Source organism: Taudactylus pleione, unplaced genomic scaffold, assembly GCF_031769625.1.
Source record: "Taudactylus pleione unplaced genomic scaffold, aTauple2 ptg001664l, whole genome shotgun sequence".
In the NCBI taxonomy this organism is placed as follows: Eukaryota; Metazoa; Chordata; class Amphibia; order Anura; family Myobatrachidae; genus Taudactylus; species Taudactylus pleione.
Window position 1 is genome coordinate 62,225 of NW_028286061.1, and position 18,513 is coordinate 80,737.

At 51.3% G+C, this 18,513-nt stretch overlaps 1 protein-coding gene across 2 annotated transcripts in view; it reads left to right on the forward strand.

Annotated features, from left to right (window-relative positions):
* The window catches only part of NEURL4 (neuralized E3 ubiquitin protein ligase 4), a 288,408-nt gene that overhangs the window by 59,145 nt on the left and 210,750 nt on the right, over positions 1 to 18,513 (forward strand). For both annotated transcript variants that reach the window (XM_088464392.1, XM_088464393.1), the window contains exons 2-6: positions 1,962 to 2,027; positions 2,766 to 3,040; positions 3,122 to 3,233; positions 7,008 to 7,096; positions 11,057 to 11,129. In XM_088464392.1, coding sequence (XP_088320518.1) covers positions 1,962 to 2,027; positions 2,766 to 3,040; positions 3,122 to 3,233; positions 7,008 to 7,096; positions 11,057 to 11,129 — 615 coding nt within the window. The remainder of the gene's footprint in view (positions 1 to 1,961; positions 2,028 to 2,765; positions 3,041 to 3,121; positions 3,234 to 7,007; positions 7,097 to 11,056; positions 11,130 to 18,513) is intronic.

Below are 18,513 nucleotides of genomic sequence, written 5' to 3' on the forward strand. Positions count from 1 at the left end.
CCCCTGTACTGCTACCCCTGTATGCACCCTGACCTATTACTACTGACCCTACACACACCCTGCTACCCCTGTACTGCTACCCCTGTATGCACCCTGACCTATTACTACTGACCCTACATACACCCTGCTACCCCTGTACTGCTGACCCTGTATGCACCCTGACCTATTACTACTGACCCTACATACACCCTGCTACCCCTGTACTGCTACCCCTGTATGCACCCTGACCTATTACTACTGACCTTACATACACCCTGCTACCCCTGTACTGCTGACCCTGTATGAGCCCTGACCTATTACTACTGACCCTACGTACACCCTGCTACCCCTGTACTGCTACCCCTGTACTGCTACCCCTGTACTGCTACCCCTGTATGCACCCTGACCTATTACTACTGACCCTACATACACCCTGCTACCCCTGTACTGCTGCCCCTGTATGCACCCTGTCCTATTACTACTGACCCTACATACACCCTGCTACCCCTATACTGCTACCCCTGTACGCACCCTGACCTATTACTACTAACCCTACATACACCCTGCTACCCCTGTATGCACCCTGACCTATTACTACTGACCCTACATACACCCTGCTACCCCTGTATCCACCCTGACCTATTACTACTGACTCTACATACACCCTGCTACCCCTGTACTGCTACCCCTGTATGCACCCTGACCTATTACTACTGACCCTACATACACCCTGCTACCCCTGTACTGCTACCCCTGTATGCACCCTGTCCTATTACTAATGACCCTACATACACCCTGCTACCCCTGTATGCACCCTGACCTATTACTACTGACCCTACATACACCCTGCTACCCCTGTACTGCTGCCCCTGTATGCACCCTGACCTATTACTACTGACCCTACATACACCCTGCTTCCCCTGTACTGCTACCCCTGTATACAACCTGACCTATTACTACTGACCCTACGTACACCATGCTACCTCTGTACTGCTACCCCTGTATGCACCCTGACCTATTACTACTGACCCTACATACACCCTGCTACCCCTGTATGCACCCTGACCTATTACTACTGACCTTGCATACACCCTGCTACCCCTGTATCCACCCTGACCTATTACTACTGACCCTACATACACCCTGCTACCCCTGTACTGCTACCCCTGTATGCACCCTGACCTATTACTAATGACCCTACATACACCCTGCTACCCCTGTATCCACCCTGACCTATTACTACTGACCCTACATACACCCTGCTACCCCTGTACTGCTGCCCCTGTATGCACCCTGACCTATTACTACTGACCCTACATACACCCTGCTACCCCTGTACTGCTACCCCTGTATACACCGTGACCTATTACTACTGACCCTACATTCACCCTGCTACCCCTGTACTGCTACCCCTGTATGCACCCTGACCTATTACTACTGACCCTACATACACCCTGCTACCCCTGTACTGCTGACCCTGTATGAGCCCTGACCTATTACTACTGACCCTACATACACCCTGCTACCCCTGTACTGCTACCCCTGTATGCACCCTGACCTAATACTACTGACCCTACATACACCCTGCTACCCCTGTACTGCTACCCCTGTATGCACCCTGACCTATTACTACTGACCCTACATACACCCTGCTACCCCCGTACTGCTACCCCTATATGCACCCTGACCTATTACTACTGACCCTACATACACCCTGCTACCCCTATACTGCTACCCCTGTATGCACCCTGACCTATTACTACTGACCCTACATACACCCTGCTACCCCTGTACTGCTACCCGTGTATGCACCCTGACCTATTACTACTGACCCTAGATACACCCTGCTACCCCTGTTCTGCTGACCCTGCCCTATTACTGGCTCTGTACATCAGTATCAGTGTATATTGGGCAGTCTCTTGGCATGTGTATCATGTGGGATGTTACGCAGGATGTATAATCGTCTGGCTGTATTTCTGCAGGTTCCCTGCTCTCAGTAGGACATCCTCGCCCCGATAAGTTCCCCAGCAGCCTGGACTCTGAGAACGGTGAGTGCAATCTCCGGATGGTACCAGTGTCTGTGCTAGGAGACAATAGACATGGAATTAAACCCTGGGAAAATCTTTGTTGCTTTCCAGAGATTGTCAGCACATCTCTGATTAGTCAGAAAATGATTCAGGTGTTAATCACTGCCCACTACCATAAATACACAATGGCCTTTGCCTTCTTGTCATGGGGTCTTTACTCCACCACCGGACCCTCCCTCACTGAGTGCGCAGCATTGATAGGAGAGTCACCAGCACTGCTTACGTCTGGTGTTGTGTGTAGCTGTTGTAGAACCTCTTTCCTCCTCACAGTTGCTTTGGATCAGGACTACAATATAGCAGGCATAATGGTGACTCGGGAAATTCCAGGAATGGATTAGAGTGTTAGCTCTTCTCTGTAGGTTACAGCAGTGGTTCTCAAACTCGGTCCTCAGGAACCCACACAGGTCACGTTTTCCAGGGTACAGGTGTTTCATTACTCATTTAAAAGATCCACAGGAGGAGCTAATTATTTCATTGTGTTTCAGTGAGGAGACCTGGAAAACATGCGCTGTTTGGGGTCCTGAGGGCAGAGTTTGAGAAACTGTAGGTTACAGGATTACCGCAGGTTATTGGCATCAGGAAGGATTTAGTGTAGTAGTGATGGTCATAGTACACACATGCAGCGAGCCAGATACAACATGGGATGGATGGATGGATATGTGATGAGATTGATGGGACCTGTGTTGCTTTTATCTCCAGGGTTCTCCAGCACAGAGCTGTCCGCAGTGGTAAGTAATGCCATCCTGTCTGCATATCATGGGAATCTCCTGAGTGTAAGTCTTGGCTCTCCTCCACCCTCGGCGGAGCAATCTCCCCCCACCTCCAATGATGCTCTGCTGTTCCATGAGAAATGCGGTACTCTCATCAAGCTCAGTAATGGCAACAAGACGGCAGAACGGAGGCGGCCCCTCGATGAGTTCAACAATGGGGTGGTGATGACTAACCGGCCCCTGAAGGACTGTGAGATGTTTGAGGTAAGAGTGGCTCTAGCAGAGCATTTGTTCTCGCGTTGTCCCTCTAGTGCCGGGTGATCATACAATATATCTTCTGTGCAGATTCGGATCGATAAGCTAGTGGATAAATGGTCGGGATCCATTGAAATTGGTGTCACCACGCACAATCCCAACAGCCTGGAATATCCAGCCACCATGACTAACCTGCGCTCAGGTAAGAGGTCTAACCCTTCCCGTAAGACTATGTCCTGATGGGCCCAGGAAAGGTCCCTCCTGCTTTCCTGTTGGCACTGACAGTGGTCTTTCCTATGCTGATTCTACTGACATGGCGGCTGGTTCACCTGCTCCACTCCTGGTCTCATATCATAATTAAGCCAGGTCCAGGAACTAGGTTCTCCTAACACTCTGATGTACCTTGCAGAGGCCCCTCCTCCTCTTCCAATACCACCACGCCTGGCAAAGGGCCCTCCACCTCTTCTAATTCCACCACGCCTGGCAGAGGGCCCTCCTCCTCTATTATCACCACACCTGGCACAGGGCCCTCCTCTTCTAATACCACCACGCCTGGCAGAGGGCCCTCCTCCTTCTCTTCTAATACCACCACGCCTGGCAGAGGGCCCTCCTCCTTCTCTTCTAATACCACCACGCCTGGCAAAGGGCCGCCCTCCTCTTCCAATACCACCACGCCTGGCAGAGGCACCTCCTCCTCTTCTAATACCACCACGCCTGGCAGAGCCCCCTCCTCCTCTTCTAATACCACCACGCCTGGCAGAGCCCCCTCCTCCTCTTCTAATACCACCACGCCTGGCAGAGGGCCCTCTTCCTCTTCTAATACCACCACGCCTGGCAGAGGGCCCTCCTCCTCTATTATCACCACACCTGGCACAGGGCCCTCCTCTTCTAATACAACCACGCCTGGCAGAGGGCCCTCCTCCTTCTCTTCTAATACCACCACGCCTGGCAGAGGGCCCTCCTCCTCTTCTAATACCACCACGCCTGGCAGATGCCCCTCCTCCTCTACTAATACCACCACGCCTGGCAGAGGGTCCTCTACTAATACCACCATGCCTGGCAGAGGCCCCTCCTCCTCTTCTAATACCACCACGCCTGCCAGAGGGCCATCCTCCTCTTCTAATACCACCACGCCTGGCAGATGCCCCTCCTCCTTTACTAATACCACCATGCCTGGCAGAGGCCCCCCCTCCTCTACTAATACCACCACGCCTGGCAGAGGGCCCTCTACTAATACCACCACGCCTGGCAGAGGGCCCTCCTCCTCTACTAATACCACCACGCCTGGCAGAGGGCCATCCTCCTCTTCTAATACCACCTCGCCTGGCAGAGGGTCCTCTACTAATACCACCACGCCTGGCAGAGGGCCATCCTCCTCTTCTAATACCACCACGCCTGGCAGATGCCCCTCCTCCTCTACTAATACCACCATGCCTGGCAGAGGCCCCCCCTCCTCTACTAATACCACCACGCCTGGCAGAGGGCCCTCTTCCTCTATTATCACCACACCTGGCACAGGGCCCTCCTCTTCTAATACCACCACGCCTGGCAGAGGGCCCTCCTCCTCTACTAATACCACCACGCCTGGCAGAGGGCCATCCTCCTCTTCTAATACCACCTCGCCTGGCAGAGGGCCCTCTTCCTCTTCTAATACCACCACGCCTGGCAGAGGGCCCTCCTCCTCTTCTAATACCACCACGCCTGGCAGAGGGCCCTCCTCCTCTTCTAATACCACCACGCCTGGCAGAGGGCCCTCCTCCTCTTCTAATACCACCACGCCTGGCAGAGGGCCCTCCTCCTCTTCTAATACCACCACGCCTGGCAGAGGGCCCTCCTCCTCTTCTAATACCACCACGCCTGGCAGAGGGCCCTGCTCCTCTTCTAATACCACCATGCCTGGCAGAGGCCCCTCCTCCTCTACTAATACCACCACGCCTGGCAGAGGGCCCTCCTCCTCTACTAATACCACCATGCCTGGCAGAGGGCCCTCCTCCTCTACTAATACCACCATGCCTGGCAGAGGGCCCTCCTCCTCTACTAATACCACCATGCCTGGCAGAGGGCCCTCCTCCTCTACTAATACCACCACGCCTGGCAGAGGGTCCTCTACTAATATCACCATGCCTGGCAGAGGCCCCTCCTCCTCTTCTAATACCACCACGCCTGGCAGAGGGCCATCCTCCTCTTCTTATACCACCATGCCTGGCAGAGGGCCCTCCTCCTCTTCTAATACCACCACGCCTGGCAGAGGGCCCTCCTCCTCTTCTAATACCACCACGCCTGGCAGAGGGCCCTCCTCCTCTTCTAATACCACCACGCCTGGCAGAGGGCCGCCCTCCTTTTCTAATACCACCACGCCTGGCAGAGGGCCCTGCTCCTCTTCTAATACCACCATGCCTGGCAGAGGGCCCTCCTCCTCTACTAATACCACCACGCCTGGCAGAGGGCCCTCCTCCTCTTCTAATACCACCACGCCTGGCAGAGGGCCCTCCTCTTCTAATACCACCACGCCTGGCAGAGGGCCCTCCTCCTCTACTAATACCACCACGCCTGGCAGAGGGCCCTCCTACTCTTCTAATACCACCACGCCTGGCAGAGGCCCCTCCTCCTCTACTAATACCACCACGCCTGGCAGAGGCCCCTCCTCCTCTACTAATACCACCATGCCTGGCAGTGGCCCCTCCTCCTCTACTAATACCACCATGCCTGGCAGAGGCCCCTCCTCCTCTACTAATACCACCACGCCTGGCAGAGGGCCCTCCTCCTCTTCTAATACCACCACGCCTGGCAGAGGCCCCTCCTCCTCTACAAATACGTCCACGCCTGGCAGAGGGCCCCCCTCCTCTTCTTCTAATACCACCACGCCTGGCAGAGGGCTCCCCTCCTCTACTAATACCACCATGCCTGGCAGAGGGCCCCCCTCCTCTCCTAATACCACCACGCCTGGCAGAGGGCCCTCCTCCTCTACTAATACCACCACGCCTGGCAGAGGGCCCTCCTCCTCTTCTAATACCACCACGCCTGGCAGATGATACTTTGTCGCTGTTCAGTTACCCAATGCCTCAAACTAAAGAGCGCTAGCGTGGGAGATGTTGTTCTAAGTGGGGTATTAGCATCTGGCTTGGTTAAAAAAGCATTTATTCCATCATATATAAAACACATTATTAATAAACTGCTCCCTGCATCGGAGTAGTTATATAGCTGCACAAATATGAGATCACAAATAAATCTATATCAGTCAATTGACTCTGATATCTTACTCATAAGGGGTCTGGTATAGGTAATAGACGTCAGTCTGTAGATCCCGGAGAACGTTCCAGTATTGAAAGAGATGTTACCAATCCTGGTTAGCAAGATGTCCTCCTATGGAGGGATGTCCCAGTGGTGTCTCCAGAGATTGTCAGCACATCTCTGATTAGTCAGAAAATGATTCAGGTGTTAATCACTGCCCACTACCATAAATACATAAATGTCTGGAAATATGTACTGGTCCAGATCCAGGGCTGAAATCTGTGCTTTTGATTTGGGGTTGAACCACAGGATTGGTAACGTTCTTCGGGATCTACAGACTGACGTCTATTACCTATACCAGACCCCTTATGAGTAAGATATCAGAGTCAATTGACTGATATAGATTTATTTGTGATCTCATATTTGTGCAGCTATATAACTACTCCGATGCAGGGAGCAGTTTATTAATAATGTGTTTTATATATGATGGAATAAATGCTTTTTTAACCAAGCCAGATGCTAATACATTTGTTATAGAATAGTAATATTCAGGGTGATTTCCTGAACCCCACTTAGAACAACATCTCCCACGCTAGCGCTCTTTAGTTTTTATCTATTGATTTGTAATAAGGAGACTAACACCCTCCTTTTACAGCTGCTTGATGATAAGCGCCATCTAGTTTGTTTTTTCTTTGTATTCATACACAATTTGTGCCTCAATCTTGTGATTGGTTTCTCCCTCCAGGAACCATCATGATGAGCGGCTGTGGGATTCTGACCAATGGGAAGGGTACGCGCCGGGAGTACTGCGAGTTTAGCCTGGACGAGCTTCAGGTCAGAGACTTCTAAATATTCTATATGATAAATAAAGATACTGGTTAGATGTGTATGTGCTATGTATGGCATTGCCCTCTCCTGTGCCCTATACTGTGTGCCCACCATCAGGAGACGTGTATGTGTTATGTATGGCATTGCCCTCTCCTGTGCCCTATACGGTGTGCCCACCATCAGGAGACGTGTCTGTGTTATGTATGGCATTACCTCTCCTGTGCCCTATACTGTGTGCCCACCATCAGGAGACGTGTATGTGTTATGTATGGCATTGCCCTCTCCTGTGCCCTATACTGTGTGCCCACCATCAGGAGACGTGTATGTGTTATGTATGGCATTGCCTCTCCTGTGCCCTATACTGTGTGCCCACCATCAGGAGACGTGTATGTGTTATGTATGGCATTGCCCTCTCCTGTGCCCTATACTGTGTGCCCACCATCAGGAGACGTGTATGTGTTATGTATGGCATTGCCCTCTCCTGTGCCCTATACGGTGTGCCCACCATCAGGAGACGTGTCTGTGTTATGTATGGCATTGCCCTCTCCTGTGCCCTATACGGTGTGCCCACCATCAGGAGACGTGTCTGTGTTATGTATGGCATTACCTCTCCTGTGCCCTATACTTTGTGCCCACCATCAGGAGACGTGTATGTGTTATGTATGGCATTGCCCTCTCCTGTGCCCTATACTGTGTGCCCACCATCAGGAGACGTGTATGTGTTATGTATGGCATTGCCTCTCCTGTGCCCTATACTGTGTGCCCACCATCAGGAGACGTGTATGTGTTATGTATGGCATTGCCTCTCCTGTGCCCTATACTGTGTGCCCACCATCAGGAGACGTGTATGTGTTATGTATGGCATTGCCTCTCCTGTGCCCTATACTGTGTGCCCACCATCAGGAGACGTGTCTGTGTTATGTATGGCATTGCCCTCTCCTGTGCCCTATACTGTGTGCCCACCATCAGGAGACGTGTATGTGTTATGTATGGCATTGCCCTCTCCTGTGCCCTATACTGTGCCCACCATCAGGAGACGTGTATGTGCTATGTATGGCATTGCTTCTCCTGTGCCCTATACGGTGTGCCCACCATCAGGAGACGTGTCTGTGTTATGTATGGCATTGCCCTCTCCTGTGCCCTATACGGTGTGCCCACCATCAGGAGACGTGTCTGTGTTATGTATGGCATTACCTCTCCTGTGCCCTATACTGTGTGCCCACCATCAGGAGATGTGTATGTGTTATGTATGGCATTGCCCTCTCCTGTGCCCTATACTGTGTGCCCACCATCAGGAGACGTGTATGTGTTATGTATGGCATTGCCTCTCCTGTGCCCTATACTGTGTGCCCACCATCAGGAGACGTGTATGTGTTATGTATGGCATTGCCTCTCCTGTGCCCTATACTGTGTGCCCACCATCAGGAGACGTGTATGTGTTATGTATGGCATTGCCTCTCCTGTGCCCTATACTGTGTGCCCACCATCAGGAGACGTGTATGTGTTATGTATGGCATTGCCTCTCCTGTGCCCTATACTGTGTGCCCACCATCAGGAGACGTGTCTGTGTTATGTATGGCATTGCCCTCTCCTGTGCCCTATACTGTGTGCCCACCATCAGGAGACGTGTATGTGTTATGTATGGCATTGCCCTCTCCTGTGCCCTATACTGTGCCCACCATCAGGAGACGTGTATGTGCTATGTATGGCATTGCTTCTCCTGTGCCCTATACTGTGTGCCCACCATCAGGAGACGTGTATGTGTTATGTATGGCATTGCCTCTCCTGTGCCCTATACTGTGTGCCCACCATCAGGAGACGTGTCTGTGTTATATATGGCATTGCCTCTCCTGTGCCCTATACTGTGTGTCCACCATCAGGAGACGTGTCTGTGTTATGTATGGCATTGCCTCTCCTGTGCCCTATACTGTGTGCCCACCATCAGGAGACGTGTCTGTGTTATGTATGGCATTGCCTCTCCTGTGCCCTATACTGTGTGCCCACCATCAGGAGACGTGTATGTGTTATGTATGGCATTGCCTCTCCTGTGCCCTATACTGTGTGCCCACCATCAGGAGACGTGTATGTGTTATGTATGGCATTGCCCTCTCCTGTGCCCTATACTGTGTGCCCACCATCAGGAGACGTGTATGTGTTATGTATGGCATTGCCTCTCCTGTGCCCTATACTGTGTGCCCACCATCAGGAGACGTGTATGTGTTATGTATGGCATTGCCTCTCCTGTGCCCTATACTGTGTGCCCACCATCAGGAGACGTGTATGTGTTATGTATGGCATTGCCTCTCCTGTGCCCTATACTGTGTGCCCACCATCAGGAGACGTGTATGTGTTATGTATGGCATTGCCTCTCCTGTGCCCTATACTGTGTGCCCACCATCAGGAGACGTGTCTGTGTTATGTATGGCATTGCCCTCTCCTGTGCCCTATACTGTGTGCCCACCATCAGGAGACGTGTATGTGTTATGTATGGCATTGCCCTCTCCTGTGCCCTATACTGTGCCCACCATCAGGAGACGTGTATGTGCTATGTATGGCATTGCCTCTCCTGTGCCCTATACTGTGTGCCCACCATCAGGAGACGTGTATGTGTTATGTATGGCATTGCCTCTCCTGTGCCCTATACTGTGTGCCCACCATCAGGAGACGTGTCTGTGTTATGTATGGCATTGCCTCTCCTGTGCCCTATACTGTGTGTCCACCATCAGGAGACGTGTCTGTGTTATGTATGGCATTGCCTCTCCTGTGCCCTATACTGTGTGCCCACCATCAGGAGACGTGTCTGTGTTATGTATGGCATTGCCTCTCCTGTGCCCTATACTGTGTGCCCACCATCAGGAGACGTGTATGTGTTATGTATGGCATTGCCTCTCCTGTGCCCTATACTGTGTGCCCACCATCAGGAGACGTGTATGTGTTATGTATGGCATTGCCTCTCCTGTGCCCTATACTGTGTGCCCACCATCAGGAGACGTGTATGTGTTATGTATGGCATTGCCTCTCCTGTGCCCTATACTGTGTGCCCACCATCAGGAGACGTGTATGTGTTATGTATGGCATTGCCTCTCCTGTGCCCTATACTGTGTGCCCACCATCAGGAGACGTGTATGTGTTATGTATGGCATTGCCTCTCCTGTGCCCTATACTGTGTGCCCACCATCAGGAGACGTGTATGTGTTATGTATTGCATTGCCTCTCCTGTGCCCTATACTGTGTGCCCACCATCAGGAGACGTGTATGTGTTATGGATGGCATTGCCTCTCCTGTGCCCTATACTGTGTGCCCACCATCAGGAGACGTGTATGTGTTATGTATGGCATTGCCTCTCCTGTGCCCTATACTGTGTGCCCACCATCAGGAGACGTGTATGTGTTATGTATGGCATTGCTCTCTCCTGTGCCCTATACTGTGTGCCCACCATCAGGAGAGGTGTATGTGTTATGTATGACATTGCCTCTCCTGTGCCCTATACTGTGTGCCCACCATCAGGAGACGTGTATGTGTTATGTATGGCATTGCCTCTCCTGTGCCCTATACTGTGTGCCCACCATCAGGAGACGTGTATGTGTTATGTATGGCATTGCCTCTCCTGTGCCCTATACTGTGTGCCCACCATCAGGAGACGTGTATGTGTTATGTATGGCATTGCCTCTCCTGTGCCCTATACTGTGTGCCCACCATCAGGAGACGTGTATGTGTTATGTATGGCATTGCCTCTCCTGTGCCCTGTACTGTGTGCCCACCATCAGGAGACGTGTATGTGTTATGTATGGCATTGCCCTCTCCTGTGCCCTATACTGTGTGCCCACCATCAGGAGACGTGTATGTGTTATGTATGGCATTGCCCTCTCCTGTGCCCTATACTGTGTACCCACCATCAGGAGACGTGTATGTGTTATGTATGGCATTGCCTCTCCTGTGCCCTGTACTGTCCCCTCTGTTTCCTAGGAGGGAGATCACATCGGGCTCACCAGGAAATCCAGCGCTGCGCTCCACTTCTACATAAACGGAATGGACCAAGGTGAGAGCGGCTCCTCCTCTAACCTCTGTGTGGCCCTTATAGTTCTGTGCCTATGCAAATAGACGCCCACTAGCAGCTTCACTGACCTGTTGCTTCATCTGAAGACGCAGCACCGTATTAACTGCGTGACTATCGGACATCTAAGAAACCCTCACTGTACAATCATCCTCCAGGTGTGGCCCCTGCCCAGGTTCTGTCATACTATCCTCTCCCTATCCTGTGATATCACTGTACAATGTTCCTCCAGGTGTGGCCCCTGCCTAGGTTCTGTCATACTATCCTCTCCCTATCCTGTGATATCACTGTACAATGTTCCTCCAGGTGTGGCCCCTGCCTAGGTTCTGTCATACCATCCTCTCCCTATCCTGTGACATCACTGTACAATGTTCCTCCAGGTGTGGCCCCTGCCTAGGTTCTGTCATAGTATCCTCTCCCTATCCTGTGATATCACTGTACAATGCTCCTCCAGGTGTGGCCCCTGCCTAGGTTTTGTCATACTATCCTCTCCCTATCCTGTGACATCACTGTACAATGTTCCTCCAGGTGTGGCCCCTGCCTAGGTTCTGTCATACTATCCTCTCCCTATCCTGTGATATCACTGTACAATGCTCCTCCAGGTGTGGCCCCTGCCTAGGTTTTGTCATACTATCCTCTCCCTATCCTGTGATATCACTGTACAATGTCCCTCCAGGTGTGGCCCCTGCCTAGGTTCTGTCATACTATCCTCTCCCTATCCTGTGATATCACTGTACAATGCTCCTCCAGGTGTGGCCCCTGCCTAGGTTCTGTCATACTATCCTCTCCCTATCCTGTGATATCACTGTACAATGCTCCTCCAGGTGTGGCCCCTGCCCATGTTCTACACCATCATCTCCCCATCCTGTGAAATCACTGTACAATGCTCCTCCAGGTGTGGCCCCTGCCTAGGTTATGTCATACTATCCTCTCCCTATCCTGTGATATCACTGTACAATGCTCCTCCAGGTGTGGCCCCTGCCTAGGTTCTGTCATACTATCCTCTCCCTATCCTGTGATATCACTGTACAATGCTCCTCCAGGTGTGGCCCCTGCCTAGGTTCTGTCATACTATCCTCTCCCTATCCTGTGATATCACTGTACAATGTTCCTCCAGGTGTGGCCCCTGCCTAGGTTCTGTCATACTATCCTCTCCCTATCCTGTGATATCACTGTACAATGCTCCTCCAGGTGTGGCCCCTGCCTAGGTTCTGTCATACTATCCTCTCCCTATCCTGTGATATCACTGTACAATGCTCCTCCAGGTGTGGCCCCTGCCTAGGTTCTGTCATACCATCCTCTCCCTATCCTGTGACATCACTGTACAATGCTCCTCCAGGTGTGGTCCCTGCCTAGGTTCTGTCATACTATCCTCTCCCTATCCTGTGATATCACTGTACAATGCTCCTCCAGGTGTGGCCCCTGCCTAGGTTCTGTCATACTATCCTCTCCCTATCCTGTGATATCACTGTACAATGCTCCTCCAGGTGTTGCCCCTGCCTAGGTTTTGTCATACTATCATCTCCCTATCCTGTGATATAACTGTACAATGCTCCTCCAGGTGTGGTCCCTGCCTAGGTTCGACCCCATCATCTCCCCATCCTGTGATATCACTGTACAATGCTCCTCCAGGTGTGGCCCCTGCCTAGGTTCTGTCATACCATCCTCTCCCTATCCTGTGACATCACTGTACAATGCTCCTCCAGGTGTGGCCCCTGCCCAGGTTCTACACCATCATCTACCCATCCTGTGATATCACTGTACAATGCTCCTCCAGGTGTGGCCCCTGCCCAGGTTCTACACCATCATCTCCCCATCCTGTGATATCACTGTACAATGCTCCTCCAGGTGTGGCCCCTGCGTAGGTTCTGTCATACCATCCTCTCCCTATCCTGTGATATCACTGTACAATGCTCCTCCAGGTGTGGCCCCTGCCTAGGTTCTGTCATACTATCCTCTCCCTAACCTGTGATATCACTGTACAATGCTCCTCCAGGTGTGGCCCCTGCCTAGGTTCTGTCATACTATCCTCTCCCTATCCTGTGATATCACTGTACAATGCTCCTCCAGGTGTGGCCCCTGCCTAGGTTCTGTCATACTATCCTCTCCCTATCCTGTGGTATCACTGTACAATGTTCCTCCAGGTGTGGCCCCTGCCTAGGTTCTGTCATACTATCCTCTCCCTATACTGTGATATCACTGTACAATGCTCCTCCAGGTGTGGCCCCTGCCTAGGTTCTGTCATACTATCCTCTCCCTATTCTGTGATATCACTGTACAATGCTCCTCCAGGTGTGGCCCCTGCCTTGGTTCTGTCATACTATCCTCTCCCTATACTGTGATATCACTGTACAATGCTCCTCCAGGTGTGGCCCCTGCCTAGGTTCTGTCATACTATCCTCTCCCTATACTGTGATATCACTGTACAATGCTCCTCCAGGTGTGGCCCCTGCCTAGGTTCTGTCATACTATCCTCTCCCTATCCTGTGATATCACTGTACAGTGTTCCTCCAGGTGTGGCCCCTGCCTAGGTTATATTCTACTATCCTCTCCCTATCCTTTGATATCACTGTACAATGTTCCTCCATGTGTGGTCCCTGCCTAGGTTCTGTCATACTATCCTCTCCCTATCCTGTGATATCACTGTACAGTGTTCCTCCAGGTGTGGCCCCTGCCTAGGTTATATTCTACTATCCTCTCCCTATCCTTTGATATCACTGTACAATGTTCCTCCATGTGTGGTCCCTGCCTAGGTTCTGTCATACTATCCTCTCCCTATCCTGTGATATCACTGTACAATGCTCCTCCTGGTGTGGCCCCTGCCTAGGTTCTGTCATACTATCCTCTCCCTATCCAATGATATCACTGTACAATGCTCCTCCAGGTGTGGTCCCTGCCTAGGTTCTGTCATACTATCCTCTCCCTATCCTGTGATATCACTGTACAATGTTCCTCCAGGTGTGGTCCCTGCCTAGCTTATATTCTACTATCCTCTCCCTATCCTGTGATATTACTGTACAATGCTCCTCCAGGTGTGGCCCCTGCCTAGGTTCTGTCATGCTATCCTCTCCCTATACTGTGATATCACTGTACAATGCTCCTCCAGGTGTGGCCCCTGCCCAGGTTCTACACCATCATCTCCCCATCCTGTGAAATCACTGTACAATGCTCCTCCAGGTGTGGTCCCTGCCTAGGTTATATTCTACTATCCTCTCCCTATACTGTGATTTCACTGTACAATGCTCCTCCAGGTGTGGCCCCTGCCTAGGTTCTGTCATACTATCCTCTCCCTATCCTGTGATATCACTGTACAATGCTCCTCCTGGTGTGGCCCCTGCCTAGGTTCTGTCATACTATCCTCTCCCTATCCTGTGATATCACTGTACAATGCTCCTCCAGGTGTGGTCCCTGCCTAGGTTCTGTCATACTATCCTCTCCCTTTCCTGTGATATCACTGTACAATGCTCCTCCAGGTGTGGCCCCTACCTAGGTTCTGTCATACCATCCTCTCCCTATCCTGTGACATCACTGTAGAATGCTCCTCCAGGTGTGGCCCCTGCCTAGGTTCTGTCATATCATCCTCTCCCTATCCTGTGATATCACTGTACAATGCTCCTCCAGGTGTGGCCCCTGCCCAGATTCTACACCATCATCTACCCATCATGTGATATCACTGTACAATGCTCCTCCAGGTGTGGCCCCTGCCCAGGTTCTACACCATCATCTCCCCATCCTGTGATATCACTGTTCAATGCTCCTCCAGGTGTGGCCCCTGCCTAGGTTCTGTCATACCATCCTCTCCCTATCCTGTGACATCACTGTACAATGCTCCTCCAGGTGTGGTCCCTGCCTAGGTTCTGTCATACTATACTCTCCCTATCCTGTGATATCACTGTACAATGCTCCTCCAGTTGTGGCCCCTGCCTAGGTTCTGTCATACTATCCTCTCCCTATCCTGTGATATCACTGTACAATGTTCCTCCAGGTGTGGTCCCTGCCTAGGTTATATTCTACTATCCTCTCCCTATACTGTGATATCACTGTACAATGCTCCTCCAGGTGTGGCCCCTGCCTAGGTTATATTCTACTATCCTCTCCCTATCCAGTTATATCACTGTACAATGCTCCTCCAGGTGTGGCCCCTGCCTAGGTTATATTCTACAATCCTCTCCCTATCCAGTTATATCACTGTACAATGCTCCTCCAGGTGTGGTCCCTGCCTAGGTTCTGTCATACTATCCTCTCCCTATACTGTGATATCACTGTACAATGCTCCTCCAGGTGTGGCCCCTGCCCAGGTTCTACACCATCATCTCCCCATCCTGTGAAATCACTGTACAATGCTCCTCCAGGTGTGGCCCCTGCCTTGGTTCTGTCATACTATCCTCTCCCTATCCAATGATATCACTGTACAATGCTCCTCCAGGTGTGGTCCCTGCCTAGGTTCTGTCATACTATCCTCTCCCTATCCTGTGCTATCACTGTACAATGTTCCTCCAGGTGTGGCCCCTACCTAGGTTCTGTCATACTATCCTCTCCCTATCCTGTGATATCACTGTACAATGTTTCTCCAGGTGTGGTCCCTGCCTAGGTTATTTTCTGCTATCCACTCCCTATCCTGTGAAATCACTGTACAATGCTCCTCCAGGTGTGGCCCCTGCCTAGGTTCTGTCATGCTATCCTCTCCCTATACTGTGATATCACTGTACAATGCTCCTCCAGGTGTGGCCCCTGCCTAGGTTCTGTCATACTATCCTCTCCCTATCCTATGATATCACTGTACAATGTTCCTCCAGGTGTGGCCCTTGCCTAGGTTCTGTCATACTATCCTCTCCCTATCCAATGATATCACTGTACAATGCTCCTCCAGGTGTGGCCCCTGCCTAGGTTCTGTCATACTATCCTCTCCCTATCCTGTGATATCACTGTACAATGCTCCTCCAGGTGTGGTCCCTGCCTAGGTTCTGTCATACTATCCTCTCCCTATCCTGTGACATCACTGTACAATGTTCCTCCAGGTGTGGCCCCTGCATAGGTTTTGTCATACTATCCTCTCCCTATCCTGTGATATCACTGTACAATGCTCCTCCAGGTGTGGCCCCTACCTAGGTTCTGTCATACTATCCTCTCCCTATCCTGTGATATCACTGTACAATGCTCCTCCAGGTGTGGCCCCTGCCTAGGTTCTGTCATACTATCCTCTCCCTATCCTGTGATATCACTGTACAATGCTCCTCCAGGGGTGGCCCCTGCCTAGGTTCTGTCATACTATCCTCTCCCTATCCTGTGACATCACTGTACAATGCTCCTCCAGGTGTGGCCCCTGCCTAGGTTCTGTGATACTATCCTCTCCCTATTCTGTGATATCACTGTTCAATACTCCTCCAGGTGTGGCCCCTGCCTAGGTTCTGTCATTCTATCCTCTCCCTATACTGTGATATCACTGTACAATGCTCCTCCAGGTGTGGCCCCAAACTAGGTTCTGTCATACTATCCTCTCCCTATACTGTGATATCCCTGTACAATGCTCCTCCAGGTGTGGCCCCAAACTAGGTTCTGTCATACTATCCTCTCCCTATCCTGTGATATCACTGTACAATGCTCCTCCAGATGTGGCCCCTGCCCAGGTTCTACACCATCATCTCCCATCCTGTGAAATCACTGTACAATGCTCCTCCAAGTGTGGCCCCTGCCTTGGTTCTTTCATACTATCTTCTCCCTATCCTGTGATATCACTGTTCAATGCTCTTCCAGGTGTGGCCCCTGCCTAGGTTCTGTCATACTATCCTCTCCCTATCCTGTGATATCACTGTACAAGGTTCCTCCAGGTGTGGTCCCTGCCTAGGTTATATTCTACTATCCTCTCCCTATACTTTGATTTCACTGTACAATGCTCCTCCAGGTGTGGCCCCTGCCTAGGTTCTGTCATACTATCCTCTCCCTATCCTGTGATATCACTGTACAATGCTCCTCCTGGTGTGGCCCCTGCCTAGGTTCTGTCATACTATCCTCTCCCTATCCTGTGATATCACTGTACAATGCTCCTCCAGGTGTGGTCCCTGCCTAGGTTCTGTCATACTATCCTCTCCCTATCCTGTGATATCACTGTACAGTGCTCCTCCAGGTGTGGCCCCTACCTAGGTTCTGTCATACCATCCTCTCCCTATCCTGTGACATCACTGTAGAATGCTCCTCCAGGTGTGGTCCCTGCCTAGGTTCTGTCATACAATCCTCTCCCTATCCTGTGATATCACTGTACAATGCTCCTCCAGGTGTGGCCCCTGCCTAGGTTCTGTCATACTATCCTCTCCCTATCCTGTGATATCACTGTACAAGGTTCCTCCAGGTGTGGTCCCTGCCTAGGTTATATTCTACTATCCTCTCCCTATACTGTGATTTCACTGTACAATGCTCCTCCAGGTGTGGCCCCTGCCTATGTTCTGTCATACTATCCTTTCCCTATCCTGTGATATCTCTGTACAATGCTCCTCCAGGTGTGGTCCCTGTCTAGGTTCTGTCATACTGTCCTCTCCCTATCCTGTGATATCACTGTACAATGCTCCTCCAGGTGTGGCCCCTGCCCAAGCTCTACACCATCATCTCCCCATCCTGTGATATCACTGTACAATGCTCCTCCAGGTGTGGCCCCTGCCTAGGTTCTGTCATATCATCCTCTCCCTATCCTGTGATATCACTGTACAATGCTCCTCCAGGTGTGGCCCCTGCCCAGGTTCTACACCATCATCTACCCATCCTGTGATATCACTGTACAATGCTCCTCCAGGTGTGGCCCCTGCCCAGGTTCTACACCATCATCTCCCCATCCTGTGATATCACTGTTCAATGCTCCTCCAGGTGTGGCCCCTGCCTAGGTTCTGTCATACCATCCTCTCCCTATCCTGTGACATCACTGTACAATGCTCCTCCAGGTGTGGTCCCTGCCTAGGTTCTGTCATACTATCCTCTCCCTATCCTGTGATATCACTGTACAATGTTCCTCCAGGTGTGGTCCCTGCCTAGGTTATATTCTACTATCCTCTCCCTATTATGTGATATCACTGTACAATGCTCCTCCAGGTGTGGCCCCTGCCTAGGTTATATTCTACTATCCTCTCCCTATCCAGTTATATCACTGTACAATGTTCCTCCAGGTGTGGTCCCTGCCTAGGTTCTGTCATACTATCCTCTCCCTATCCTGTGATATCACTGTACAATGCTCTTCCAGGTGTGGCCCCTGCCTAGGTTCTGTCATACTATCCTCTCCCTATCTTGTGATATCACTGTACAATGTTCCTCCAGGTGTGGCCCCTGCCTAGGTTCTGTCATACTATCCTCTCCCTATCCAATGATATCACTGTACAATGCTCCT